The sequence below is a fragment of the Lepidochelys olivacea genome (assembly GCF_965140295.1).
Source record: "Lepidochelys olivacea isolate rLepOli2 genome assembly, chromosome: 27".
Lineage (NCBI taxonomy): Eukaryota > Metazoa > Chordata > Testudines > Cheloniidae > Lepidochelys > Lepidochelys olivacea.
Genome location: NC_140437.1, coordinates 18,750,218 through 18,777,749, shown reverse-complemented (window position 1 = coordinate 18,777,749; position 27,532 = coordinate 18,750,218). Strand labels below are relative to the sequence as shown.

At 52.0% G+C, this 27,532-nt stretch overlaps 1 protein-coding gene across 1 annotated transcript; it reads left to right on the top strand.

Moving 5' to 3' along the window:
* On the top strand, positions 1–25,660 carry VAT1 (vesicle amine transport 1). Its single transcript, XM_084615598.1, has 6 exons — positions 1–874; positions 11,708–11,915; positions 12,418–12,588; positions 12,696–12,785; positions 14,147–14,388; positions 20,863–25,660. Exons 1-6 carry the CDS (start codon positions 527–529, stop codon positions 20,962–20,964), a joined length of 1,161 nt encoding a protein of 386 aa, XP_084471724.1. The 5' UTR covers positions 1–526; the 3' UTR covers positions 20,965–25,660.
* The last annotated feature ends 1,872 nt before the right edge of the window (positions 25,661–27,532 follow it).

Genomic DNA, 27,532 nt, shown 5'->3' with positions numbered 1-27,532 from the left:
AGCCCGCGCTCAGCCCAGCTGTTCGCAGCTGTCCGGCCGCGGCTGCCCGGTCCCCTGCGCCCGCCGGTCCCGGCCGCTGCCCCAGGGCCCCACACCCGGCTCCGGCCCGTCCGAGCCCCGCACCGCGAGCCCGGCCTCTGCCCCAGGGGCCCCTCCGAGCCCCGCACCGCGAGCCCGGCCGCTGCGGACCCCACCCGAGCCCCGCACCGCGAGCCCGGCCGCTGCGGACCCCACCCGAGCCCCGCACCGCGAGCCCGGCCGCTGCGGACCCCACCCGAGCCCCGCACCGCGAGCCCGGCCGCTGCGGACCCCACCCGAGCCCCGCACCGCGAGCCCGGCCGCTGCGGACCCCACCCGAGCCCCGCACCGCGAGCCCGGCCGCTCCGGACCCCACCCGAGCCCCGCACCGCGAGCCCGGCCGCTCCGGACCCCACCCGAGCCCCGCACCGCGAGCCCGGCCGCTCCGGACCCCACCCGAGCCCCGCACCGCGAGCCCGGCCGCTCCGGACCCCACCCGAGCCCCGCCATGTCCGGGGAAGAGGCAGCGGCGCCCCCGGCCCCCGCCGAGCCGGCCCCCCCGGCGGAGCAGCGGGCGGCGGGCGGCGGGGACGCGCCCCCGGCGGAGCCCCAGTACCGGGCCCTGGTGCTCTCGGGCTTCGGCGGCTACGAGAAGGTGAAGGTGCAGGTGCGGCGGGGCGAGCCCAGCCCGCGGCCCGGGGAGCTCGCCGTGCGGGTCCGAGCCTGCGGCCTCAACTTCGCCGACCTGCTGGCCCGGCAGGGGCTCTACGAGCGGCTGCCGCCGCCGCCCGTCTCCCCCGGCATGGAGTGCGCGGGCACCGTGCTGGCGCTGGGCGAGGGGGTCACCGGCCGCCAGGTGAGACGGGGGCCGGGGTCGGGGCAGGCGAGCCCGGGGGTGGGGGCGGGGAACGGGGGCGGCGGGGCAGGCGAGCCCGGGGATGGGGCGAGCCCGGGGGTGGGGGCGGGGAACGGGGGCGGCGGGGCAGGCGAGCCCGGGGGTGGGGGCGGGGAACGGGGGCGGCGGGGCAGGCGAGCCCGGGGGTGGGGGCGAGGAACAGGGGCGGCGGGGCAGGCGAGCCCGGGGGTGGGGGTGGGGGCGGGGAACGGGGGCGGCGGGACAGGCGAGCCCGGGGGTGGGGGTGGGGGCGGGGAACGGGGGCGGCGAGCCCAGGGCTGGTGACCGTCTGACGGTCTCGGGGCGCTCCGCCCTTCCCGCTCCCAGACAGGGGCGGCAGCTGGGCGATGCCCTGGCGGGTCCCTCCCGGAAAAGGGGCGGGGGGTCCCCCCCATTCCGGCCACCGCTCCGAGGCCGGCAAACAATGGGGGCTGCGGTGCGCATGCGGCCGGGGGGCTCGGGAGCGGCCGCCCCAGCTCGCCCCGGGGCCGGGTTCCGCCCGCGCCTGCAGCCGGAGGCGGCTGGTCTCGGGGTGGGGGTGTGCGCTGTTAGGGGCAGCGGCCAGCGCCCATGTGGGGAGGGGGGTATTTGGGGCGATTTTCCCCTTGCTGTGGGGCTCTGTATGGGGGAGGTGGGCACCCCCACTTTGTGGCATATCAGGTCCTGGCGCCCCACGCTGCATCTAAATGTCTGCAGACCGCACAGGTCCCGGATCTCCGGGATGGGCGGGGGGCTGCCGCGCCCCCAGCTTGGGGTGGTGTCCAGCACATCCAGGTTTACAGTTGGGTTCAGTGGCGCTCAGCCCCCTCACTGTACAAACTGTTCCCATGCCCTTGGCTGCCAGTGGGACAATGGAGATGGTGATAAATCAGCCAATAATCCCGTAGCCTGGGTGAGGGGGGCGCTTCCTAGCCAGGTGCCTTCAAAAACTGGAGTCCCTTGGTTGTGTGATGCAACATAGGGATAAAACAGGTATTGGCATCCTCCAGATACGTTTCAGGCCCCTGATACTGGCCATTACAGATATCCCGTGGCCACCAACGTAATGCCCTTTAAGCCGCGAACACAGTTTGTAATAGCTCTGTCGGGAGCCCCTCCTCATGCCTGTGGCCACGTTAACTAGTGGAAGCTAGACCTGTCTGTGATGGTACAATATCTATTCTGTGAGTTCAATAAAGAAACGTGGTTTTCGTTCAGCACAAGGCAGGAGAACAGGTTTCTGGTCTGTGCACAACGTATAGTGGGAGAATAATCTTGTGAAGGGCTGCAGAAATGACTAGGGAACAGAACCACTTCCATATGAGGAGAGAGTAAATAGACTAGGACTGTTCAGTTTGGAAGAAAGAGGACTGAGGGCGGAGATGGGAGAGGTCTATAAAATCCTGACTGGTGGAGAAAGTGACTAGGGAAATGTTATTTACCCCTTCACATATCAGAAGAACCCCAGGGGGCATCCAATGAAATTAATAGGCAGCAGTTTTAAACATAAGAAAGTATTTCTTTGTGCAACTCACAGTCAACCTGTGGAACTCATTGCTAAGGGATATTGTGAAAGCCATAAGTATAATTGAGTTAAAAAAAGTACTAGATAAGTTCATGGAGAATAGATCCATCAGTGGCTGTTCGCCAAGATGGTCAGAGACACATCCATGTGCTCCGGGTGTCCCTAAGACTCTGACTGCTAGAACCTGGGACTGGATGATAGGGTATGGGTCCCTTAATAAATTGCTCTGTTCTGTTCGTTCTTTCTGAAGCATCTGGCACTGGCCAATGTCAGAAGACAGGATACTGGGCTAGGTGGACCATTGGTCTGACCTGGTATGGCCGTTCTTATGTTCTTCTATATTACACTGTCCCTGTATTACTTTTCTCAGCAGGGGTTAGGCAAAGTGATTTCTTTTTATTGTCACTGTTACAAAAAGAAAAAACTGTTTCCAGATGGCCTATATTACCTGTGCTGGACTGAATGTCTATGACTGCTTCTCTACAAATGTAAAGTGTATCCGCCCACTCAGGGTGGGGCAGTTCCCATGAAGCTGGATTTAAATTAAACTGCTTTGAGGTCTCATTTTGTAGAAATGGGTTTAGTGAATTACAATTTAAATGGCAAAGAATTTCAATCTCATTAGAAGTTGTAAATCCAGCACTTGGCATATGTGCTGAGACATCACACTTTCTTGCGACAAAATTGTCTTCAAAATAAAAGCAGTGTATGCTGATTTGGGGGCTTCCATCAAAAGCGTATTTATGCGCTATTAAATGCAGTGTGTGTGTGCAACAAAGGTGGTCTGTGGAGATGATCATATTAACGCATCAATCTCGGAGGCTAGTTTCTCTATGTCATTGTCTTTATGGGCAGAGCTGATTGATGAATGTTACTTAAGAGCTCTTCAATAGTAGAACAAAGATTCTGTATTAATTAGCTTTTTCTAAATATATGTAATTCTTTTATTTAATGGTTGCCTGCTCTAATCCCACTGCCACTAGCATTGTGGATGAGTCAGTAGAGATGGTTGGCTGCTATAATAACACAGGTGTGCTAGAGAGGTGACTTGCTCAGGTGCAGGTGTGAAGCTTTCAAATTAGAGTGGGCAGAACTGTTGATTACAAACTGGTTGTTTTTATTTTGACTGAGATGTTTTGTCTCAACACTCTGTAGCTGCTGTCAGGTGCATCGTTCTACAATAAGGAGGAAGTTAGCTTTAATGATGTTTCAGACCTGGATATGCTGCAGGGGACAGTATATCTGCCTGTTTCTGATCGTTATGAGATATGTAATAAACATTGACTATGCATCTAACATGGCTTAATCTAGGGGGAAGGAGAAGAGCCTTGGCTAAGCTATCTGAGCATTAGAATACTTGGCAGTAATGATTTCCACCACAGATCTTCAACTGCTTTTAAGCTACCTAAATGAGTCTTTTTCTGGGAAAATGCAGCGTCTCTCAGGCCATACTCTATGGATTCTTTCCTCATTTTTGGGTCTTTAAGTTTTAGTGTAGCTGATTACTGTTTGTCGTCTACTTGTTGTCCAGTTCTCATTTTGAGGAATTAAGCTGCTATATTGTATTTCTTTCTCCCTGCCCTCAAGAGTTTACAACCTAGATAGACAAAGGTTGGGATTGATTTCTGGACCCTCTAAGCGCTACTGCAATAAAAATAGCTTACTATTAACGTACTAGATCTGCTCTGGAACAACATACGGTATATATTTCATTTAAAGATCGGTTTGGGTTTTTTTAAAAACACTTCCACCCCTCGCCAGCTAATAGCAGGTTTATTTAATAGATTGCTGTTTTCATAGTTTCTCCCAGAGAGTTTAAATGGATGTTAATCTGTCTGGCCGATCAATCCTGCGTGTGTTATAAACATGTTAGTTCTGGGAGTCATGTCTCACTTCAACTAAATGGAGGACATTTCCAAGATCGTCTTGAAATTCACCACTGGTTGTAGAACCTTAAAATTACCGGTTTCAGAGTAGCAGCCGTGTTAGTCTGTATTCGCAAAAAGAAAAGGAGGACTTGTGGCACCTTAGAGACTAACCAATTTATTAGAGCATAAGCTTTCGTGAGCTACAGCTCACTTCCTCAGATGCAGAAGTGAGCTGTAGCTCACGAAAGCTTATGCTCTAATAAATTGGTTAGTCTCTAAGGTGCCACAAGTCCTCCTTTTCTTCTTAAAATTACCATCGTTCCTGTGGCTGACACCCACCCAGAAGTGGTTAGTACCCTCCTGGCTTTCCTCCCACCTAGGGCAGGACAGGTGAAACATGTTGCTCATACCCACTTGCTGGTGAAGGGCTCTCAGCAGAGCAGATTGGAGTAGCAGAACGCATCTGCCTGACATCAGCAGTTTGGGGAATAAGTACAATTTAAAATAAAAAATAGCGTCCAGGTTCGGTAAACTTGTGGCTGGCTGCGTGACCGTTTGAATAGGGGTCATCCTTGCTGTCCCCAGGAAAGGAGGGAAGACGCGGTGATCCTACAGTGAGCTGAAGGCCGTGTGCTCAACCCCCCCGCCCCCCCCCTCCATGTGTGTGCATGATGTATGTGGCAAATGCTTGTGCATGTGGTAAAAGGGTTCATGTAAAAGGTGAAGGATGCAGAGCATCAATAACCCTTTTTTCCTGACACTGCTGCCAAATAAATACAGGATTTCCTGCCAGCAAAGGAAGATGGTGTTTTCTTTTAGCATGAAGGATGCATGGCTCAGGAGCAGTGGAGGCTTCAGGGGTAAGCAGTTCCAGTGGCGTTGATTTTACATTGTCTCCAGAACCAGTTTCAGGCATCCACCAGCATGCTGGGGGGAGGCTATTTATTGGCAGGAAGAAATGTCTAGCTATAACTTAATTTAAAAGGAGAATCTTCTTGGGAATCTGGCTAATATGAGATCAGCTGCTGAGGCCCTTTGTCTAAGGGTCACCTGGCTGGTGGCCTGCATGGACGGGAATCTCAGGGGAAAATAACTGTGCGCTGGCTGGAGCAAGCTGCTACCTGAGCCAGGTTCCAAGATCTGAGATTCTATCGGAGCTAGGTGAGGGCAGTGTCGCGGGGCAGACAGTCTTTGAGAGAGGGGAGATCAGATGGAAGAGTGTGGAGCTCTTATTTCTGTTTTTTTATGAGGCTTTGCATGAGCAAAATTGCGTGCTCATTGGAGTTAGCGAGAACCCCTGTGTTGCTCTCCCCTCCACCCCATACCTGGCAGCCTGAGCGCTGTTTCTGAATGCGGCCAAAACACGATTGGCCCCAGTTTCAGCGTGGAAGGCAATTGCTACAACTATTGCAAACGCTGTTTGCCAGCCTTAGAGCTGACGAGGCCTCAAGGGCACGAGCAGGTTAGCCGCTGCGAGGTCTTGCTGAGGCCAATGCAGCATGATTCTGGCGTTGCTCTGTAGATCACGGTTATCTTTGGAAGTTCATCGGACTGAAATGCCCTCTTTGTTCTGTTTCTCTCATTAAAGCTTTGGTAGCTCATTGACAGATGTGCCAAGTTTTTTTCCGTCACCTGTTATCATTGGGTAACAGAGTCGTGACCGTTTGAGACGTGTCTAGGGAATGTATTCGCAAAGCCTCTCAAACAAACCTCGATTATTAAATCTGATTCCGTTACACTCGCCCCTCCCCCCAGCGAAAACATTTCAGTTTGCTCAAGTGTAAATGCCAAACCCACACAGCTATGAGCCTTTCCGCTGCCTCTCTGCTGTCCAATATGCTGCTATCTGGTTTTGCTGGCCCCCCTCCCGACACACGAGGAACAGATGCTCCCTGTCTGGGGGGATGAGAGCAGCTCACTGGAGAGGCTTTGGGTTTCGTGCATCTGGAAGCAAAACTAAATTTGAAAGATTTGCACTCACACTGAAACTATGGGTACATCTGCATTGCAGGTAAACACCTGTGGTTGGCCCATGTTAGCTGACGCTGCGAGGGAGGAGGGTCCCAGAGCCCAGGCTCCAGCCCAAGCCAGGACATCTACACTGCAGTGTAGCTCCACAGATCGGCTGCGAGCCTGAATCAGCTGAGACAAGCCAGCCACGGGTGGTTAACTGCAGTGTAGACACATCTTGTCTTGTGTCACAGTACACAGCCTGTTCTCTGTGCTCTTAAAGTTACAAGAGAGGTTCAAGGTGGGGGAGCTAACATCTTTTATTGAATCCACTTCTGTTGGTGAGAGAGACGTGCTTTCGAGCTTGTGCAGAAGTCCAGTAAGTTCGGCATGAGGTGAGAGGACTGTGTTGTCCTCTGTACTTCCTGAATATAGAGCAAAGTGAAATCTGAGGGTCTCCTTAGGCGTCTGGCAGGACAGGCTTAAGCTCTTAGCTTACCCCATGCACTTGGGTTTACTGGGTGGCATCTGAATGCAATGGCTGCACATTTTGAGAATTCGCTCCGTCAAGTTGCCACATGGAAAGGCTTTTTCCACATGTGCATACCCTTAAGCTGCCTTTGAAGAACGTCAGATTCTTGTATCTGATAGAAGCATACGTAGTTTGTGGAGATATGGTTGGTTCATACAGTGGTTATTCCATGTGTCTTAGTTGTACGCTGTCCACCCCCTCCCAGTGCCATCAGAGAGTAGAGCTGGTTCTGTTGATATCATCCTTCAGCCGTGATGTAAGCACCGTTGTGATGTTGAGTTCACCTGCAGCCATGTTGTTTTCTGCTGTGATTCCCTCGGGATTTGCGGGGTCAGACCATTTAACAAACTGTCCTGGAAACTGCTCTTACATTGAAATATTTCTCATCATTATCTGAGGTTTCTTTTAAGAGCAGAAGCTTAAAGCAAAGGCCTGTATTGTGGAAGGAAATCTCTTCTACACAAAAAGAAAAGGAGACGGCTGTTACTCTGAAACCTGTCTTCTACACAGGCTTCCCTGCTGATATCCTAGCAGGGAGTTTTTGGTGCAACTATTGGACTCTGTGGCGAAATCACTTCCAAAAGAGGAGAAATATATGGAAATTGCCTTTGTGACTTATCAGCTGACTCGTATAACAAATGTCACATGCCTCTTTTAGTGCAGAGTTCAGAGGGGCTCAGTTACTTCCCCAAAATCCTTCTTCAGAAAACCCTGGAGGCATCAAGAATCTAGAACTGGTCATTGCACATACTGTTAAAATATAAAAAGTCTGGTAAAAAATGCAATGCTTTCCTAGTCACTCCCTCCCTGGACTGATGCTCCTAGAGTACCCCCTTCACAACCTCATTTGGGACTGTGAGAGCAGCTAACGTTTGGGACAGTGTTTGAGTTCTGGTGATCGGTAACTCCGCATTCCCAAAGTGTATTATATTGTTTCACAGCTAGAGTTGCTGCTTGAACAGTTAGTATTGGCACTCCATAAATAACATCCTGAAGCACGCCCCAGAGCTCCAAGCCTTTGCTGGGTAATACTGACACCATGCCAGCTTTCTGCACCTAGCTCTGTAGTCGAAAGGCACCAGGCATGAATGTCTGGACACTCTTAACCTTCCCTTAGTCATTCAGAATGAACAATGATGCAAACAGAGCATGAAGCAGATGACTCTGCTGGACTGAACAGCACCTTAAAGTTGGGCATGCTATATTCAAAGACAGATCTTACTAACCCAGTGCAATCATCTGCCTAGGAGCCTCTGTCCACACGCAAACAAATTCAGCCATGAACATAAGAGCAGCCATACTGGGTCAGACCAATGGTCCATCTAGCCCAGTATCCTGCCTTCTGACAATGGCCAATGCCAAATGCTTCAAAGGGAATAGAATAGGGCTATTATCGGTTATCCATCCCATGTCATCCAGTCCCAGCATCTGGCAATCAAAGGCTTAAGGACACCCAGAGTATGGGGTTGAATCCCTGACCATCTCGGCTAATAGCTAGAGCCTTGTGCAATTATGAAATCTGTATCCACATCCAATCCATGCTCCCAAACATGGTCTGTGGATATAAAGCAGATACTGATAGGCCATTCCTAGGCCTATCCTCCAGGAACTTACCTAATTCTTTTTTGAAACCAGTTATAGTTTTGGCCTTCACAGCATCCCCTGGCAATGAGGTTGACTGTGTGTTGTATGAAGAAGTACTTCCTTTTGTTTGTTTTAAACCTGCTGCCTATTAAATTCATTGGGTGACGACCCCCCCTCCCCGTTCTTGTGTTATGTGAAGGGGTAAATAACGCTTCCTTAGTCACTCTCTCCGCACCGGTCATGCTTTTATAGGCCTCAAGCATCTCCCTCCTCAGTTGTCTCTTTTCCAAGCTCAACAGTCCCAGTCGTCTTAATCTCTCCTTATAGGGAAGCTGTTCCATCCTCTCAATTATTTGTGTTGCCCTTCTCTGTCCTTTTTCCATTTTTAATCTCTTTTTTTGAGATGGGCAACCAGAACTCCACGCAGTGTTCCAGGTGTGGGCGTACTATGGATTTATACAGAGGCATTATGATATTTGTGGTCTTATTATCTGTCCCTTTCCTATGGTTCCTAACATGCTGTTCGCTTTTTTGATGGCCGCCGCACATTGAGCGGATGTTTTCAAAGAGCTAAGCACAGAGACTCCAAGATCTTCCTTGAGTGGTAACAGCTAATTTAGACCCCATCATTTTATAGGTATAGTTGGGATTGGAAAACATAATGTGCATCACTTTGCACTGATCAGCATTGAATTTCATCTGCCGTTTTGTTGCCTAGTCATCCAGTTTACTGAGATCCCTTTGGAACTCTTTCATCTGCTTTGGACTTTACCCTGAGTACTTTAGTATCGCCTGCAGATTTTGCCACCTTCCTGTTTTACCCCTTTTTCCAGATCATTTATGGATATGTTGACCCATAGGTGATGGGCGGAGCACAATTGAAAGGATGGGGGGGGGTCACGTGACCGCCCCACACATTGCTTCTGCTGCCCATCCATTGACCCTTTATATGCTCCCCTCCTCGCTGTCCTCCCCCCACTTTGCCCCTTCACCCACCACCATCCCCGCTGCTCCTCCATAAACCCCCAGTGGAGCGCGTCCTGCGCCCAGCGCTGTGTGGAACCCCTGGCGGGAGCTCTCAGCACACCTGTAGCCTGCCCACCGGGCTTCTTCCTCCCCAGCTGCCTCTGGCCGGGCCAGCGCCCCAGGAAAGCCCAAGACTCTCCTACATGGGGTGCTGCCCAGGAGGAACCAAGCCCTGCATGTACCAAAGCCGCCCGGAGCCCCTGCTGGTGCCAGGTGGACGCTACACGGGCACGGGGGAGCCACCCCTCAGAGAAACGCTGGAGTAGGGAGGGGAAGCAATTTCCAGCCGAATCTGCAGGCTCCGCAGCGGCCCCCTGGGCAGGGGCTTAGCGTCCTCTTCCCCCCGCTGCCCCGGTCCTGGTCCCAGTGAGCATGGGGCTGCTCCGTCCCCTAGGCGATGGGCGCTCTCCCCTGCTGAGCCACCTCTGGCTAGGCTCCACGGCCGCTGAAGCCCCTGCAGTCAGGTTTTCCGGTGCACAATGCCTCTTCCCCCAACAAATTGTGTTCATCAATGTCTGATCATTCTGTTCTTTACTACAGTTTCAACCAGTTTGCCAGGTACTGAGGTCAGGCTGATGGGCCTGTAATTGCCGGGATCGCCTCTGAGCCTTTTATAAAAATTGGAGCCACGTTAGCATCTGGTCCAGAGGCTGATTTAAATGACAGGTTACATTCCACAGTTCTGCAGGTTCATCTTTGAGTCCTTCAGAACTCTTGGGAGAATATCATCTGGTCCTGGTGACTTATTACTGTTTAATTTATCGGTTTGTTCTAAACCCACCTCTATTGATGCCTCGGGTTGGGATAGTTCCTCAGATTTGTCACCTACAAAGAATGGCTCATGAATCTCCCTCACATCCTCTGCAGTGAGGACCTCTGCCGGGGTGGCCAAACTTACTGACCCTCTGAGCCACATATAACAATCTTCAGAAGTTTGAGAGCCGGGGTGCACCTGCTGGGGCTCGGGGCTTCAGCCCCATGGGAAATGCCTGTCGGGAATTGGGGCTGAAGCCCTGCTCCTGCTGAAGCCCCAAGACCCGCCCCCCTGCAGAGCAGAAGCCCCGACCCCATCACCCTGCTTCAAGGCAGAGGTCCCGAGCTCCACCCCCAGTCTGGTAGGTAGAGAATGGGGGGAGTGTGAGGGGGGCCCCTTGAGCTGCACTTTAAAGGTAAAAGAGCCGCATGTGGCTCAAGAGCCACGGTTTGGCCACCCCAACCTATTGAAAGAATCATTTAGCTTCTCTGCGTTGGCTTTGTCTTCCTCGAGTGCTCCTTTACCACCTCAATCCTCCAGTGGCCCCACTGATTGTTTGCAGGCTTCCTGCTTCCGATGTACTTAAAAAACATGTTGCTAATAGTTTTTGAGTCCTTTGCTAATTGCTCTTCAAATTCTTTTTGGCCTGCCTCATGGGAAAATTCTGTGCTGCTTAGAACAGTGATGTTGCTGCAATGCCTGGAGAAGTCAGAACTGCCAGGTATTTAAACCAGTGCAGGAATCTCTGCAGAAGTTGTAGAACCAGAGAGGAATTTGCAAGTGTCTGCAGAGAAATGCATGGTATAGCTTCAGCTCCATGACTGGGCTCTTCCGCACAATGTCTGTATCCATTTCAATATCGTTAAAGTGCTGGATATCCTGTTATTGTTTGAGAGCTAGCAATGAGAATGGTCCCTGCCCTAAGGAGTTTACACCAACCACTGTGCCACTAGGAGCCAACGGAAAACCTGAAGTGAGCCCCTGTGTCAGTCTTCTGAGCTGCCTGGCAAAGTAGAAAGTACAAATTCTCTCCACTGTGGTGTCATGCTTACATCGCTAGATCACATGGTCCCAAGACACTGCTGCCTTCAAGCAGACAAGGCCCCTGTTGGAGAGGTAACTCTCAAAGGGAAGCAGGTGTCACAGAATGGCTCGAGGCCTTGGACAACTCCTTGGTCCCTGTTTTGGGAATTCTCCCCCCCCACCCCTCCCTGCCTTGCCTCAAGTTTCAGCCCAAGCTTCATGTTCTAAGTGAAACTAAACTCCAGAAGTTTGCTGCTCCCTTTTCCAGTCCAGTATGTCACACCAAGCCGGGCCGACACACTGAGTAGTGTCGTGTCAGGGAGCCTGGCTAGGGGGATGGCTGTAGGTGTATTGAGTCTGTGGAGGAGGCAGAGAGTCTCGGCATTCCCATCCAGAGACCAGGAGCAGTCCAGGCACTGGAGGCCTGGTGCTTGTGCTGAGTGCTGTGGGCTAAGTGCAGACTGGGATGCACAGGATGCTGGGTGTGACCTCCCTGCCGACCCAGAGCATGCCACTATCCGCCCTCCCTCTCCCTTTCTCTCTCTGGCCGTAGGTTGGTGATAAGGTGATGGTGCTGGCCAGGGCAGGGCTCTGGCAGGAAGTCGTGACTGTCCCAGCCAATCAGACTTTCCTGATGCCTGACGGAATGAGCTTCGAGGAAGCAGCCGCCTTTCTGGTCAACTACATCACGGCGTACATGATCCTCTTTGACTTTGGGAACCTGAGACCCAACCAGAGCATCCTCATCCACATGGCTGCCGGTAACGTACGCCCAGCACGCCCCGACGGGGCTCAGCCTATGGGGAGTTGGCTTCAGAGCGGCCAGTCCAGCTGCTGGGAGGGGACATGACTTAGGCTCTTGGACAAAGAGGTGACAACCCTGATATAAAGGCTTACACAGATCAGTTACACAGGTGCTGGGTTGGCAAAATATCCCACTGTGCTATTGGCTGATCCGATCCACACCCCGGCCTGTTGGATGGCACACGGTAAAATCAGATGGGTCTGGTTGTATTAAAGCCCTGAGCGCCATAGTGAGGTGGCAGATCCCAGGGCCATATTAGTTCGCCTGAGGCCATCAAGCTCTTAGGCTCAAAGCATGAGTTTTTCTGAGCCGCAGACAAACCCTTCGCGCTCAGATTGAGCCGTGGCATGGAGTCAGGTGTGTGTGTGCGGGGGAGGGGGGGAGCACCACAGCCGGCGGCTGGTTTGTCTCCTATGTCCTGCCCGCGCCTCTAATTCCCCCGTTGCTGCCTGTTTCAGGGGGGGTGGGAACGGCCGCCATTCAGCTCTGCAAGACGGTGGAGAACGTCACCATCTTTGGCACTGCCTCTGCCTCCAAGCATGACGCCCTCCGGGAAAGTGGGGTCGCTCACCCCATTGACTACAGGAGTATGGATTACGTGGAGGAGGTCCGGAAGATCTCCCCCAAAGGTACCGTGAGGGACGGGGTGGGATAGGGCTCCCCTACCCCGCTACAGGCCTATCCCTCAGCAAATGGAAGGAAACAGCCTGTTACTCTTTGTGCAAACTCTCTCTAGGAGTCGACATTGTCTTGGATCCACTGGGAGGATCGGACACGTCCAAAGCATTCAACCTCCTGAAGCCAATGGGCAAACTCATAACCTATGGTAAGTATGAGGGAATGATGCGTCTACCGAACAGCTGACCAGTGGTTCTCAAACTTTTGCCCTGGTGACCCCTTTCACATAGCAAGCCTCTGAGTGCGACCCCCCCCTTACAAATCAAAACCACTCTTTTTCATATTTAAGACCATTATAAATGCTGGAGGCAAAGCGGGGTTTGGGGTGGAGGCTGACAGCTCGCGATCCCCTGCGTAATAACCTCGTGACCCCCTGAGGGGTCCCAACCCCCAGTTTGAGACCCTTGGCTGATGTCAGCAGGCCAGATTCCCTGTAGGGTGGGGTTATGCATTAGCTCCTGGGGGGTGGCTCTGCATGAGAGCACTCGTACTGGTTTCCCCTAGCCAGGTCCTGAGGGAGAGCAGCCCACTGTGGCTGGTTACCACATTAGTCTGAGCTCTAGATTCTGCTCTGTCTGGAGGATCACACAGGTGAGAGAGCCAGATTCCTACTGGGGGTTTGGTTCGCTCATGGCTCATTTTGAGAGCTGCAACCCTAGGTTCCTGTACTCTTTCCCTGCCCGAGAGATGCAATTCACTCCACTCCATACGCTGACCTCTGCCTCCGGTATCAAATCTCCCCTGCACAGAGAGTTGTTTCCCAGTCCGAATACACACATGCAGGGCGAAGTGGGATCTGTGTCCTGCACACGGGATCAGTTGCAGTGAGTTTATCCTAGTTCAGGCTGACTTAATTCGCAGCACTCACAGAAGCTCACTTTTTTTTCTGTGGGGTGTGTGGGTGACGCGGTTTGAAGCTACCGAATACTTCTCTCTCCGTTCCCCAGCTGCAAAACACAGCGATTCTGTCCCCACAGACAAAGCCCTCACACAGCCCGACGGGATATGCAGGAATCTCACGCTGACTGCATTCCCTCCCTTGGCATTGGCCTCCTCACTCTGTGGACTGCAGAGTGTTTTGGCAGGATTAACCATTACAGCGGGCCAGGCTCCGAAACCCTAGCTTGGGGTGGATTCGGCCAACACGGCTGGCTGCATTTTAGCATCAGCAGTACTCTGACGTTGCACCAGTCTCACTGGCTTGGCACCTAAATCTAGCTGTGTTAACTTGCTGCCTGTCCTAAGATAAGAAACTGTCCGGTTTTGAATACTTACCCTAGCAATGACCCTGCACATCTGCTGGCCCAAAGGGGTCTCTGTTGCATCACTCAAAGCCTATTTGCTTCTGCCTTTCTTTGGTAGATCCTGGCCTTACCTGATCCTGAGTGTGCAGGTGGAGTGAGTATTCTGTGCTCTCGGAGCTGTCTTAGATCTGGTGCACTGGGTTTGTCACCAGGCATTAGCTTTTTGAGAGCTCTGAGCGTGACTGTGGCCTTGACTTCCTCCTAGGGGTGGCCAACCTGCTCACTGGGCAGAAGAAGAACCTGGTGGCCATGGCGAAGACATGGTGGAACCAATTCAGTATCAACGCTCTGCAGCTCCTGCACCTCAACAAGGCCGTGTGCGGCTACCACCTGGGTTACATGGATGAAGAATTTGAGCTCATTGGGGGTGTAGTGGCCAAGCTGGTTAGCCTGTACAACCAGGGCAAAATCAAACCCAAAATAGACTCCGTATGGCCCTTTGAGCAGGTGAGTCTGAGTCGTGGTGCAGGCTGGCAGCCTCCGTAAGAGAGAGAGTGCTGCAGGGAAAGCTGCTGCTCCTGTTCCTAGCTGGGTTCGGCAGAGTTCTGGGTCACGGTCTCTGGGATCGGTTTTGTTTTGCAGTCGAGGTCCCAACCAAGATGGGCTGCGTTGTGCCATGTGCTGGATCTGGACACACTGAGAGAGTCCCTGAGCCAGGGAGCTTATAATCTAAATAGACAAGCCAGACAAAGGGTGGGAGAAGGGAATATTATTATTTCCATTTCACAGACAGGGAACTGGTCCAGAGAGATTAAGTGTCTGGCCCGGGGTCACACCGGGAGCATCAGAGCTGGGAAATGAACCCAGATCTCCTGCATCCCAGTTCAGTCTCAGCCACAAGACCACCACTCTCCCCCCGCAGTGCTCTCATGCAGAGAAGAGCAGTGCAGCTCTTCAGTGGAACTGGCTGGGTGACTGGCATCTGAACTAAGTGGCTGAAGCCTTCAGCACTCTGTGCCCAGTGTCCCTTTGATTTCCACTGGATTTGGAGCGTCAGGCTCTCTGAGGCAGGAACTGTGTGTGCCCTGTGCCTTGCGCAGTGGGGCCCTGATCCTCGACTGCACGCTAGCACAATTCAGATAATAATTGCTCTCCCCTGGGAGACCTGGGTTCGAGCTCCACCCTGGAAGCTAAGCCAGAGGTGAAGGAGTGCAGCCCTTGTTCCCCCAAAGCTCTGGCTGGTTAAGGAGCATCGTCCCTTTTCTTGCAGGGAGTCTCCTAGTGCGTTAACCTCTACTTGCCTCCCCCCCAGTCCAAACTGGAAGGATGGAGATTGGATCTTGGAGCCTTGAGGATGGGTTTAAATTGGGGCACTGTGGATTACAGGAGACGCTGACTTGCTTAGGGAACTTGTACTCAGCAGTGTAAACCAGGGGGGCTGGAACAATGTGTACAGTGGGGGTGCTGAGAGCCATTAAATCAAATTATAAACCCTGCATATGATGGAAACCACTTCAAGTCAGGGGGTGTAGCAGCATCCCCCGCACTCCTTGTTCCAGCACCTATGGTGTAAACTGAAGCAGATTATCAAGATCGGTGCTGTTCACAGGATTAATGAATCTCCTCTCCGCCAGGCAGAGAGCTACCAGCAGGAACTCAGCTTGGATTGCTAGTGTCAGAGCCAGGTGTGGCTGCTAGTGGTAACGGAGCGAGCAGAGAGTGCCAAGCGCTAAGTGGTATCTTGGAGCAGAGACCTTGGGGGAATCTGGAGTAAAATGCAGGAGGCCTCTAGGGGCTGGTAATGTGCTGGGTGTCTGCATGACTGATTTCCGTTGGTCCATGTGTGGTAAGCCTGGAATCGCAGCTCATCAGAGAGGTGTGTGTGTGCAGGAGAATTGGAGAGTGAACTTGCACATCAGGTAGCTTCACCCCAAAGTCCCCTGTACAGTGCTGTGAGGCCTTGGGGCCGCGGAATCCCTGGGGCCAGAGCAGGGGAACCCCGTTGCAGCGGTGGACGGCAGAGTCCTGGGGAAGAGGCCAATGTACTGATTTCACTCAACAGCTGTTGGCTCCTACATGCTCCTCACTGGGTTTGGGTTGGCACGGGCTGTGGTTTCTCCCTGCGGGGAGGGTGGGGAGAAGGGGGCGTATCCTGCTGAGTATGTGTTCTTATTGTGTCCTGCAGATTCCTCGCTCTGAGTGGGAGACATCCGTGCTTGTTCTCTTCCCCTTAGCAGAGTAACTCTCTGTCTGTGCCTAGGACTGCTCAGTGTGCCCTGGGAACTCTCTGCTTAAGCAGCCAGCCCACGCAGAGGAGGAGCCTTGTTCCCAGCCGTGGGAGTGCTGTCCCCACAGCACAGGCTGCCCTGCAGAAAGCAAAGGGGGAGTTGGGAGTGGCCATGGGAGGAGTGTGGCCAGGCTTGTGCTTGCCGTTGGGAGTTGTGGGTGCATTGGATGCTCTCATCCTTGGCGTGGGGAGTGTTGGAGCCGGCGGTGGACCTACCCGAGTCCCTGGCTGCGCACTGCGAGTGCGGCTTCTGCACTCAAAGGCCCAGCCTGGGTCCCAGGTGCACCTCGGTGGAAGGTGTTCTCACGTCCGAGGCCAGCAGTTCCCGTGGGCTGTTACTTGCGTAAATTCCTGAGCTCTCCCTCGCTTACACTCCCTCCACTTCTCCAGCAAAGCTTTGCTGGGAGCCCCTGTGTCCTCTCTGCAGAGGGGGCGGGTACCTGACCCGCTCGTTTCCGGGGGGGCGGGAAGGGGAACACTGAACATACAAAGAGCAGGAGAATTAAGTCACTTTCTTCTTGTTTTAAATGCCTTTTAGACTGAGGTTTCGAGGCGTTCCCAAGCTGTGGACGGAGAAAGGGCTAAAGGGCTGAGTTACATTGATTAATTACAAACAGCAGCGCTGCACGCTGCATGTGGGGCGTGTGCTGTGCGTGTCATACTAGAGACTGCATTGAATCTCTGCTCAGTAATTACAGAGGAAACTGTATGTGGGTGGGTGGGTCATTTTGTTGCTTTACCCTCAGATTTTTCTGCTGATTGGAAACTGAGGCAGCAGAACAAAGTGGAGATGCTGCAAAGTGAGACTGCGGCTTCCTAAACGGCTGTTACACATTTCTGCATTTGGTGCATCCTTATGTCCAGTCAAATTCTGCTGTAGACTCTGGGCTCTCCACCCTGAGCTGTCTCTGGGGCTGGGGGAGCTCTTACGAAACTAGATCTTTCTGCTAAACCCCGCATGTTGTAATAGGTGGATTCAAACCAGCGTTGCTAACGAGAGAATTCTCCTGACGCAGACCCTGCCCTGCTCCGCTCAGTCACATAGCACAGCGATAGTTTCCGATGATGGCTCTGCAGAATGGTCTTTAACAGTGTGATGAAAAAATTCCCAAACCAAGTATTCTAAAGGGCCCTAAAAGAGTTGAGGATCAGAAAACAATGCCTGGCTGGAGGATGGCAGAGAATTACTGCACTGGTTTCCTGTCACCATTTGTGACCTAGTCCAGAATTAAACAATGACTTCAGATGAAATGGGCTCTGAGAAAAGAGCTGACATCTTTATCGCTTCACAGCGAGAGACCAGGACCGGGATAGCAGGGGTCCTGTGGGTCGGGATTCAGGGGCATCTGCAGAGCTGGGAGTGAGGTGCACGGGACTGATAACGAATGGGACTCTGGGTTTGAAGATGAGCTGGGATGTGGGCACAGTGCCTGCCACAACATGTCTTGGTTTCAGGCACAACACAGCTCCAAAGACTTTAAACAGGTTTTAGAGGGGTAGCGTGTTAGTCTGTATCAGCAAAAACAACGAGGAGTCCTTGTGGCACCTTAGAGACTAACAAATTTATTTGGGCATAAGCTTTCGTGGGCTAGAACCCACTTCATCAGATGCATGGAGTGGAAAATACAGGAGCAGGTATAAATACATGAAAAGATGTGAGTTGCCTTGCCAAGTGTGAGGCCAGTCTAACGAGACAATTCAATTAACAGGAGGATACCAAGGGAGGAAAAATAACTTTTGTAGTGGTAATGAGAGTGGCCCATTTCAAACAGTTGACAAGAAGGTGTGAGTAACAGTAGGGGGAAATTTAGTATGGGGGAAATTAGGTTTAGGTTTTGTAATGACCCAACCACTCCCAGTCTTTATTCAGGCCTAATTTGATGGTGTCCAGTTTGCAAATTAATTCTAGTTCTGCAGTTTCATGTTGGAGTCTGTTTTTGAAAGTTTTTTTTGTTGTTGTTGTTGAAGAATTGCCAACTGGAAATCTATCTGCAACTGAAATCAACATTTAAAAAAACCCTGACTCCTTTCCAAGCCTGGGGCGAGTGCTGTGGTGCTGTTAAAAGTCCTTTAATCAAGTCTGTCTTCAAAGGAGATACATAAGGTGGCTGGAATGTAGTCAAATGACCACTTGACTGCTGACTCTCCCTGAGCTCCTTGTGTCTGCCCAGAGCAAGAGATTGTCTGGCTAAGCTGTGGTCACATGGTGTTTTCTCTGGAGATAGTGGTGGTTCTGTTAATCGTATTGCCCATTGTTCTCTGCAGAGATTGTCAGCTTCTGGCATACACTAGAATTGCGTAACCCTCCTCTACACCTCCAGACCTTGAGATCAAACATCACCGTGTGGGGCAAGAGTGCTGGTGGATCGTGCTCAAGAGCAGGGCTGGAGGGAGCTGTGCGCCCCTCCTGCCGAGTGGGCCAGAATCTCCACTGGGGAGCTGATTTGTAAGACAAGCAGCCTGGAGTGGCTTTCTTACCGGAAAGCTGCTGGCCAGTAGCAATCGTGGGAGCCAGGGGTTAAGTCTCAGGAGTTTGCTGGACTCTACCAAGCAGCTTCTGGAGCCTGCCGATATAGCTCTGATTTCAGTCTAAGCATGTCAGGCTGCCCGAGCTCAGAGCGGCCCAGGAAGTCTCTGCTTCTCTGAGCTTAACTGTCCAGGCTGCCTCATAGGTGTTGGGCAGAGGCCACCCAAGTCATCTCCGCTGTCAGTGAATGGACAGTAATGCATGGAAGTGTGTTAGCCCTTCAGGCCCAGCCAGGGGCAGAAGTCCTCTCCAGTGAGGAGCAGAGCTGGGTGACTTGTTCCCCTTCACCCAGAAAGAATAGCTGCTTCTCAGGTCTCGACAGCAGAAGCCAAAAGAGATGGGGGGGAGATTCCCGTAAAGGGTCTCGGAGTAACCTGGGCCCAAAATACAGAGGTGCAAAGGGCTTAAAGAAGAGCGATGGAACTGTCTGTCCACTAGCTGAGTCTCACCGAAGGGCCAGCATGGCGTGGCAGGAGGGCGCTTGCTACGCTAGAGCAGCCAGTCTCCAGGGGTGGGGGAGAGAGGGATTTGGCAGGGACGTCGCGGCAGGAAGGAGCAGATTTCTCTTTCCGATGGTAGTTTGTAGCCCCTTTGCTGCTAGCAAAGCGTGTGCATTCGCTCGTAGCCGTTGGTGTCAGATTGGCTTCTGGCCCAAGCACTGGTTGGAGCAATACATGCTTCGTGCCTGTGCCATGCTCTCGCTGAAGCATTCAGCTACAGCTACGGGGATGGAGACACCACAGACAGTGGAGGCAGGGCTGGGGTGTTCACCCCATTTAGAACCCAGCATGGTGGCCCTGAACATGCACCAGGAGCATTTTCCTGCCCAGTCCTGGGACTTCCCAAGCCTGCCCTGACTCGACAGTGGGTGAGGGAGATGTTTGCCCAAACTGAAGTGCCTGCTAGATGTTAAGACCGTGCTGTCAGCTTTGTGTTGGGAAGTGCCGTGGAGTGGGCCCTTCTTTGAGTCCCGTTCTGTGAGGTGTGGGGGATGCAGCTGGGAAACCCTTCCGGAGCCGGGGAGACACTCAGGTGCTTACCAGGTAGTTAGTTACCTGGTAAAACATCTTATGTCGGCCTCCCCTGCCCTTGGTTCTGATCTCCCTTTCCTCCCGTTCCCTGCAGTCTGTTTAAATTAACTCTGGCAGGAGGCATGTGGTCCCGGTGCATCACTGTGCTGATCTCCTCCTGCCGGAAAGAGCAGCTCGTAATGGGACTCTGATTGCATTACTAGCAAACAGCTTCTGCTCTGCCTGCATTGATCTGGCCATCCACTTTGCAATGAGCCGGCACCTCCCAGTGGTCTGTGCATGAGGGAGCGCGGTGCCCCAGAGAGACGCAGGCGAACATGAGCATCTCATCAGCATGTCTGCTTGGCATGGTGACGAGGACAGCGCCTTCCAGGGAGCTGAAGGCAAACTGCTTCTTCCGGGCTTTCCAAACTGACTAGAGATGGAACGGTCCAAGCCTGATGTTCTGGGAGCCTTCACCATAGGGCGGCTGGACTCGGCAGCACTGCCGGTTACTCCAGCTGGGGCTCAAAGCAGCAGGATCCTTGTGGCTAGCATAAGATGTCCCTGCAAGGTGCGCCAATGGCCCTGTCCGCTCTCCTCTCTGGTGGTGACCGCTGAGTGGCACGGTCATCTGCAGACATGGCTCATCCCTGATGCAGCATGGCTAACGCTGGGGGCTAGAATGTGCTGTACCTTTTTAGGCAGAGCTCCCCACTGATTCCAGACTGATGGTACTGTACGGCCTTTGCCTAGTGCTACATGCTTTTCTCCCTTCCTGACACTAGGCTGTCTCTCAGTAGCTGTTTTGGCACAGTTTGTTTGTGTCGCAAGAAGCCCTAGCGGTGTCAGCGTAACCTGTTGGACATATTCCTCCTTCCTCCCGGCTCTCTGTTCAGTGGGATGCCCTGGAGTGCGCTGCCCTGGGCCCATGTGCTCTGAGCGCGCTCTCCCCTGTCGAGGCAGCGTGGGATAGCTGCCCAGGAGTACCCAGCATTCTCCGTTGTGTGGGATGTGTGAATGTCCAGCAGTTGCTGACCCGTGGTTATGCTGTAGATGAAAACGTCACTGTGTGGACACCCCTGGGCTGGCATGTCGCCCGAGTGGTGCAGCGAGGCAGGTGTGGATCTCCTTTCACGGGACTTCTTTCTTTCTAGGTGGCCGATGCCATGAGGCAGATGCAGGAGAAGAAGAACGTTGGGAAAGTCATCCTAGTTCCTGAACTGCCGAAGGAAGAACCCAAAAAAGAGGAAAACTAAAGCAAGGAGACCTGTCTGCAGGTTGTGAATTTGTGGTTTAACTCCTAACCCTTTTGGGACCTGGGAATGGACGGCTCAGTCCCTGCCATCTTCCCCATTAAGGGAATGACACATTTTTAAAGCCAGTTCTAGGACTGTGAGCACCTTGGGTTGTGAATCATATGCACCTGCCATAGCCAGCCTCTCCCAGGTGTGCCTGTGTGACATTGAATGTGACATCTCCAGCCTTAACCCTGCTTTTCTCACCTGGTTGTTAATTTCCTTTCCCAAATTCCAAACCACGTTCTTCTTCTCTGGCAACGCCTCTCTGGCCTCCAAGCAGTCAGTGACTAATGGCTGCGTAGTATGTTGCTGCAAAGTGTAAACGCAAATTGTTATGGCAACCATTGACTGTCTCCGTAGAAACCGAGCCCTTTTTGCAGTCTTAAGATGCACGTTCGACAGACGAATGTGCCAAGCCAGAGATGCTTGTCAATGAAATTGCTGTAGGAAAAAACATCAGACCGTACGTTGTTCTAGTGCTGGTTATTTCTTTGCCATTATTCCTGCTGTCACAACACTTCCCTTCCTCCTCTTCCCCACACCCCCAGTCCTAGGCCTTTAATGCCAATCAGCTGGCAAAAGGCCAGTTTTTCTAAGCCCAGCTTAGTATCTTACATGCTGGTCACGCTGTAGCTTTTTAATTTGCTGTTCCTTCTCTGTTCACGCTGCGTGTATCCTGAGGAGGAGTTAGGCTGGTGCTATATGAATACTAAAGAGAAATTTCAATTCAGCAATTTGCTCTCGTCCATTTTCTGCTCCCAAACCGTTAGGGAAAGTCTAAACCAATTCTGTGGTCAAGGCTGGGTCTGGAGACTGAAAGAACTCAGCAGTGTCTCCGAAATGACTGACCCATTTGTGTTGGCTCTATGTGCTTTGTTAACGTTGGGCTCTGAATGTCCGTCAGGCTAAACTTCACCCTCGTGTTTGTTACCAAGGGCTGCAATGTGAAAAGGTGTCTGCAAGACTGGGACAAAACAAGCCTCATGGTCGGCCTTTGCTTCTGCGGTTGTGTGTGCTAGGAGGGGGATGCTGCAGCTCTAGAAGTGAGCAGGCCCAGTAAAGTCTGCACTGGCATCCTCCCCCTGGAGGGCCAGCCTGTGGTTCTGAGTGAGCTGTCTGGGCTTAGACCTGTCGAACCCGCTGGCATGAGGCTCTCGCCTGGTTAGATCCTGGCTTTTGTTTTTCACTTTCCACTCCAGTTTTAATTGGCTTTTCAGATTCTCCCCTAGTCCCAGGCTGTCCCCATGGCCTCTGCCCGTCCCTATGGCTGGCTAGCTAGCGCCGAAAGGGGGCTTGCAGCTTGTCTGCTCGAATCATGAAGTGTCAGTGTTTTCAGGGTACTTCCTAGTGCTGCTGAGATGCTGGGAACTGCCCAGTGGGCTCCTCTCTCTAGGAAGAAAACTGGGCTTGCCCATGCCAGGCGTGCAGGTAAAGCTGTGGGTGGGAACCTGAACGGTTCAGTCTGTGAGCATCTAAACTTGTCCTTGTTTAATGTCCTGACTGGCGCCGCCCCTTCCAGTGGTGCTCGGTCTCCTGCTGCAGTCCCAGGACTTGGCGCTTGTCAGGTTTGGCCCTGCTGGGTGGCGGATGGCGCAGTAGCTCAGGCTTTGCTTGTATTTTGGATTTGGTAACTGAAGGGACCAAGCCCCCGCCTTCCCCCTTTTCGTAAAGGTGCCATAGCAGAAGCAAAATGCTGCTCTTAAGAGCAAACATGGATCTCCTGGGCTGTGAACATCCCCTCCTGGGTCCCTCCCCCATTAAAGAGAACCTGGCCCAGCATCAGCAGGAGGACTGTATTGTGCAAGGCAAAGGGCGGCGACGGCCTCTATTAGCTGCAGCCGCCCCAGGAGGCGCAAGTGGTGCTTCGCTGAGGCTTGGGCTACGCTTGGACCTAACGTCGGTGGAACTACATCGCTCAGCCGTGCAGTTTTATCGACCTAGCTCCCAGAGTAGACAACGCTGCTCCCAGCGACACGGCCACCGCCTCCTCGGGGGCGCGGTACCTACGCTGACAGGACAAGCCTTCCTCTTGGCGCAGGCAGCTTCTTCACGGGTGCGCGACAGTGGGGCAGCTGCGTTATCTCATCAGTGCAGCCTGGGTTTCAGTTCCTAGCTCTCTTACCCTGCTGGGCTGCATGAGGCCTGGAATCTGGAGGATTCACTTCAGGTAAAAAATGGTGCCCAACATTTAGGACTTCAGAAAGGGAACCACGATTGGGTTCAGACCCTCTTCTGTCTTCGTTCCTTCCATTCGTGACACGGGGGTTGACTCCCCTGATGTGATGCAGCAGAACTCACACGCACAACTTTTTTCTAACCTTTTCTAAATACAAACTCTCCTCGCTGGGTTTTTCCCTTCTCAGAACCGCTCCTGCCCAGTGAGTTAGATTTTACTTTCCATTGTTTTGTGCCATTTCACTGCAGGTTTGTAAAAACAGTTCAGACACTTGTTTGCTATAAAAGGAAAAGCCCAAGACCTACTCTTGTCCAAATTTTGGCTTCACCTTGAGACAGGAGGAGTCTGGACAAACTGCACCGCAAAGCTTCAGGTTCTCTAGAGTCTTTGAAAGGGGGAAAATGATCCCACTTTCCTACTTCCCTTGGCTCTACTCTGCCAGCTGAGAGCACCTGGTGCCTTACTCTGGCCCTATCCTGGGCACTATCGCAAGGCTTTTGTAGTCTAGTCCCCCTTTTGATACAGCGTGAAGGAAGCAAATGGGAATATCTTGTATCTTCCTGTAGGACAACTCTGATGTATGCTGCATTGCATAGAAAACAGTATCTCAGTGCCTTTTCTAGACCACTTGTAAGACTAGCAAGTCACTGAAGCCTTTGCCATACTGGCCTCTTAAAATACTGCCAAAAAACTAGTGTGCTGCATAATAGATATGGCTTGTGGTACACAAGTGACCTAGCTCTGCTTACCCTCCGCCTTGATATACTCTTCGTACACGTGCGTTTTATGGACTCTCCAGGCTGATCCCTGGAAGCTCCTGCTCCAGAGCCTAAGCAGCAGTGCCTGCCGTAAGGCAATGCCTCACCCAAGTTGGCTGCATTTGGATGTGGCCAAAGGTGATGTCAGCCTGCCCGTGCGCGTCAGTATCTCTAGGCCTGTCCTCTTGCAAAGCTTTGCTGGTGTTGGCCTCTCCTGAGGCTGAGGACGTTGAGGGTTTGTCGCCATTGCGGAGACTCTCTGGAATTTCTTTTCTCTTTGTTTGCAATGTGTAGCTGATGGTGAATTTTCTACCTATAAACTTCTCATACCCTTTTCAGTCTGACTTCTGAATCCTTCTGAGCAATTAGGTAGTCGTGATAAGAGATTAGCATTGACTCTGCACCCCAGTAGCTACGTTTTCTACGGAAGATTAAGTGTAACCTTGCGCTTTACTGCCTCACTGACTAATGCTCTGTTCTAGATTTTATAGTAGCCTTTATTTACCCTGGCGTTTTAGGGCCCAGTAAGTATTAAACCTACTGATTGTCAGACTTAATACAACTTTATTACCAGTGTCTCAAACAACTTGTTAAACAGCGAGTTGTTCTAGCAAGGACCAAAGCACAATGCCATTCCACTCCAGAAGATGTCTGATTAGAAGGAAGCATGCTGAACAGTTGAGGGCACAGCTGGTGTCATCCAGGGAACAAAGAGTGCCACGTTGCCTCTTAAATTGTGCATCGTTCCAAAATAACTGAAGTGCAGCTTAATGTTCATTTTGCTAATTGATCATTTTGACTCAAATCTTGTGCCATGGGTGCAAAATGGCTGAAGGGCAAAAGTTTGTGTCGTGATGCTATGAGCACTAGCTAAAGGTTTCTGTGTTCCCTGCACTCTCTCCTGCTCCAGTTTGCAGGGTCTTCTGCCTTTGGTATGTATGTGTAGATTGTGAAATCCAGTGGCATCTGTCTAAGTGTGACCTAACCATCATTGCTGTATCTGTTACCAAAACTGCCAGTCCAGGAAGGGGCCCTTAAACACAACTTTACGTACTTTGCCATCCTCAGGCGGCTTTAGAACTAAAAAGCTTGTTTAGTTTAATAAGAAATTTATTAAAGTTACAAATGTTTCTTGCACCTGGGAGATGGGAGTGGAGCTCAGCTTGCACAAACATAAGCCCTGTTGAGAACCGTAGCTACATCAAGACTGTATTTGAGAGATGGGGAAAGGTCCTACAGACACCAGGGAAAGGAGTTTAGCTGCATGTTTAGTTACAAACCAGCTGTGTGAAGTAGAGTTGTGGGCATCAGACTTCAACCAATGCAGGAATCTGACCCATCTGCAGCTGCTGTCAGAGGTATAAGACCACTCCTGTTGCCAAATGAAGTCTTGGATGCCCCAAGCGCTGGTGATGGCAGAGGGTGACGGGCAGGTAGCGTATGAGCACGGTGTGAGAATGCGTTGCTCTTGGAGCCTCTTACGACACATGGCAGTGTCTGTGCCGTCCAGCTGATTTGCGGAGATGAGATACGAGGGGCTGTTGTCCTACAGCACGGCGCCTTTAAAAATAATTATATTCCGCTTTGTGCGTGTAACCAAGTTGAACAGAAAGCGATTGTGCCAATGCTGTTTACATGACTACAACGTGTAATGCTCTTCTGCCTAACGTTACCGTATGCCTTACGTGTTTCAAATGTTAATTAAAAGCATAACAAAATCCTTGCTGGCATGTTTCTCTGCTTGTGACAATACTGGGGTTAAGCATAAAGCAAAAGTCCAAGGGTTTGTCAGTGGCCCAGCAATCTATCTGTAGTTCCCTTTGTCAGACCCGGGCAGGCCCCTGTCCCGTCAATCTCACGCTCGTTCGTGTGACCGAAGAAATCTGGGAGCAATAAATGCTCCCCAGTCTGTCACAGAATTGTAGACTTTAAGGTCAGAACGGACCATTCTGATCGTCTAGCCTGACCTCCTGCACAACGCAGGCCACAGAATCTCACCCACCCACTCCTGTAACAAAGCCCTCACCCATGTCTGAGCTACTGAAGTCCTCAAATCAGGGTTTAAAGACTTCAAGGTGCAGAGAATCCTCCAGCAAGTGACCCGTGCCCCACCCTGCAGAGGAAGGCAAAAAAACCCCAGGGCCTCTGCCAATCTGCCCTGGAGGAAAATTCCTTCCTGACCCCAAATATGGCGATCAGCTGAACCCTAAGCATGTGGGCAAGACTCACCAGCCAGACACCCAGGAAAGAATTCTCTGTAGTAACTCAGATCCCACCCCATCTAACATCCCATCACAGGCCATTGGGCCTATTTACCCCTAATAGTCCAAGATCAATTAATTTCCAAAATCATGTTATCCCATCATACCATCTCCTCCATAAACTTGTCAAGCTTAATCTTGAAGCCAGATAGGTCTTTTGCCCCCACTGCTTCCCTTGGAAGGCTGTTCCAGAACTTCACTCCTCAGATGGTTAGAAACCTTCGTCTAATTTCAAGTCTAAACTTCCTGATGGCCATTTTATATCCATTTGTTCTTGTGTCCACATTGGTACTGAGCTTAAATAATTCTTCTCCCTCCCTGGTATCCCTCTGATATATTTATAGAGAGCAATCATATCTCCTCTCAGCCTTCTTTTGGTCAAGCTAAACAAGCCAAGCTCCTTGAGTCTCATAGAATCATAGAATAAGACAAGTTTCCCATTCCTCGGATCATCCTAGTAGCCCTTCTCTATACCTGTTCCAGCTTGAATTAATCTTTCTTAAACATGGGAGATAATGTCAATTTGGATCAGTAACTCTGGGATGGGAGCCAAGGTGGGAAGATTCAAGACCTACCCTATGGGTTTCAGATAGCCATTGGCTCATGCTTGCAATGGGGGTTAGTGGATTTAGCAACAGAGCGGCTAGCTGAAAGGTGAATGGGATAACCAGGCAACACGAGCTGGGCAAGCTCTTGTTAAGTCCTGCAGTGACCCGCACAGCAGAACCTGGATGGGTACAATTGTCACCCCTTGTTAATAGAAACTTATCGGGGGAGCATAAACCGATGTTAGAGAACACACGTAGAACTACTGGACTGCTTCTCTGCTGGCACGAATGCTAAGCAGCCGCGGAAACATGCTCTAGGCAGGCTTGAGCCTCTACCCCCAGACTTTCAAGCCCACCCTCCCCCTTCCCTTTTGTGGGGCTGAGTATATGGCAGGCATCTCCCCTCTGGAAGAATGTGCTGGGTCTGAAAGAGGAACCTGAGCCCATAGAGCCGGCTGAAGAAGATCTTGGTGCCTGACTAAATATTCTTAAGGATGTTTTTCACCCCCAACTCTTCACCTCAGAGCTCTTAAATATTGGTCCAAGCTTCATCACAGCGCTGTAACACACAAGCGAGCGAAAACGAGGGTGCTTGTCTCCGCTGTGACAGGCTGTCTCCCCTCCAAGCTGCCACCCCGCTGCAGCAGCGCAGAGCCGTTCTCTGACACAACTTCTGGGGCTAGGTTATAGGGCTGTTGTGCTCAGGCCCAATCATGCTTGTCGCTTTCCCAGCAGGCTCAAGAACTGAATGGAGTGTGAAGTCCCCTCTTGGCCCAATGACAG

Bases quoted from the DNA above. Each gene is read 5' to 3' on its own strand.
- VAT1 (XM_084615598.1), top strand. From the start codon at position 527: ATGTCCGGGGAAGAGGCAGCGGCGCCCCCGGCCCCCGCCGAGCCGGCC. The intron at 12,589-12,695 runs GTACCGTGAGGG...AACTCTCTCTAG, and splicing joins CCGGAAGATCTCCCCCAAAG to GAGTCGACATTGTCTTGGAT. The intron at 12,786-14,146 runs GTAAGTATGAGG...ACTTCCTCCTAG, and splicing joins GGGCAAACTCATAACCTATG to GGGTGGCCAACCTGCTCACT.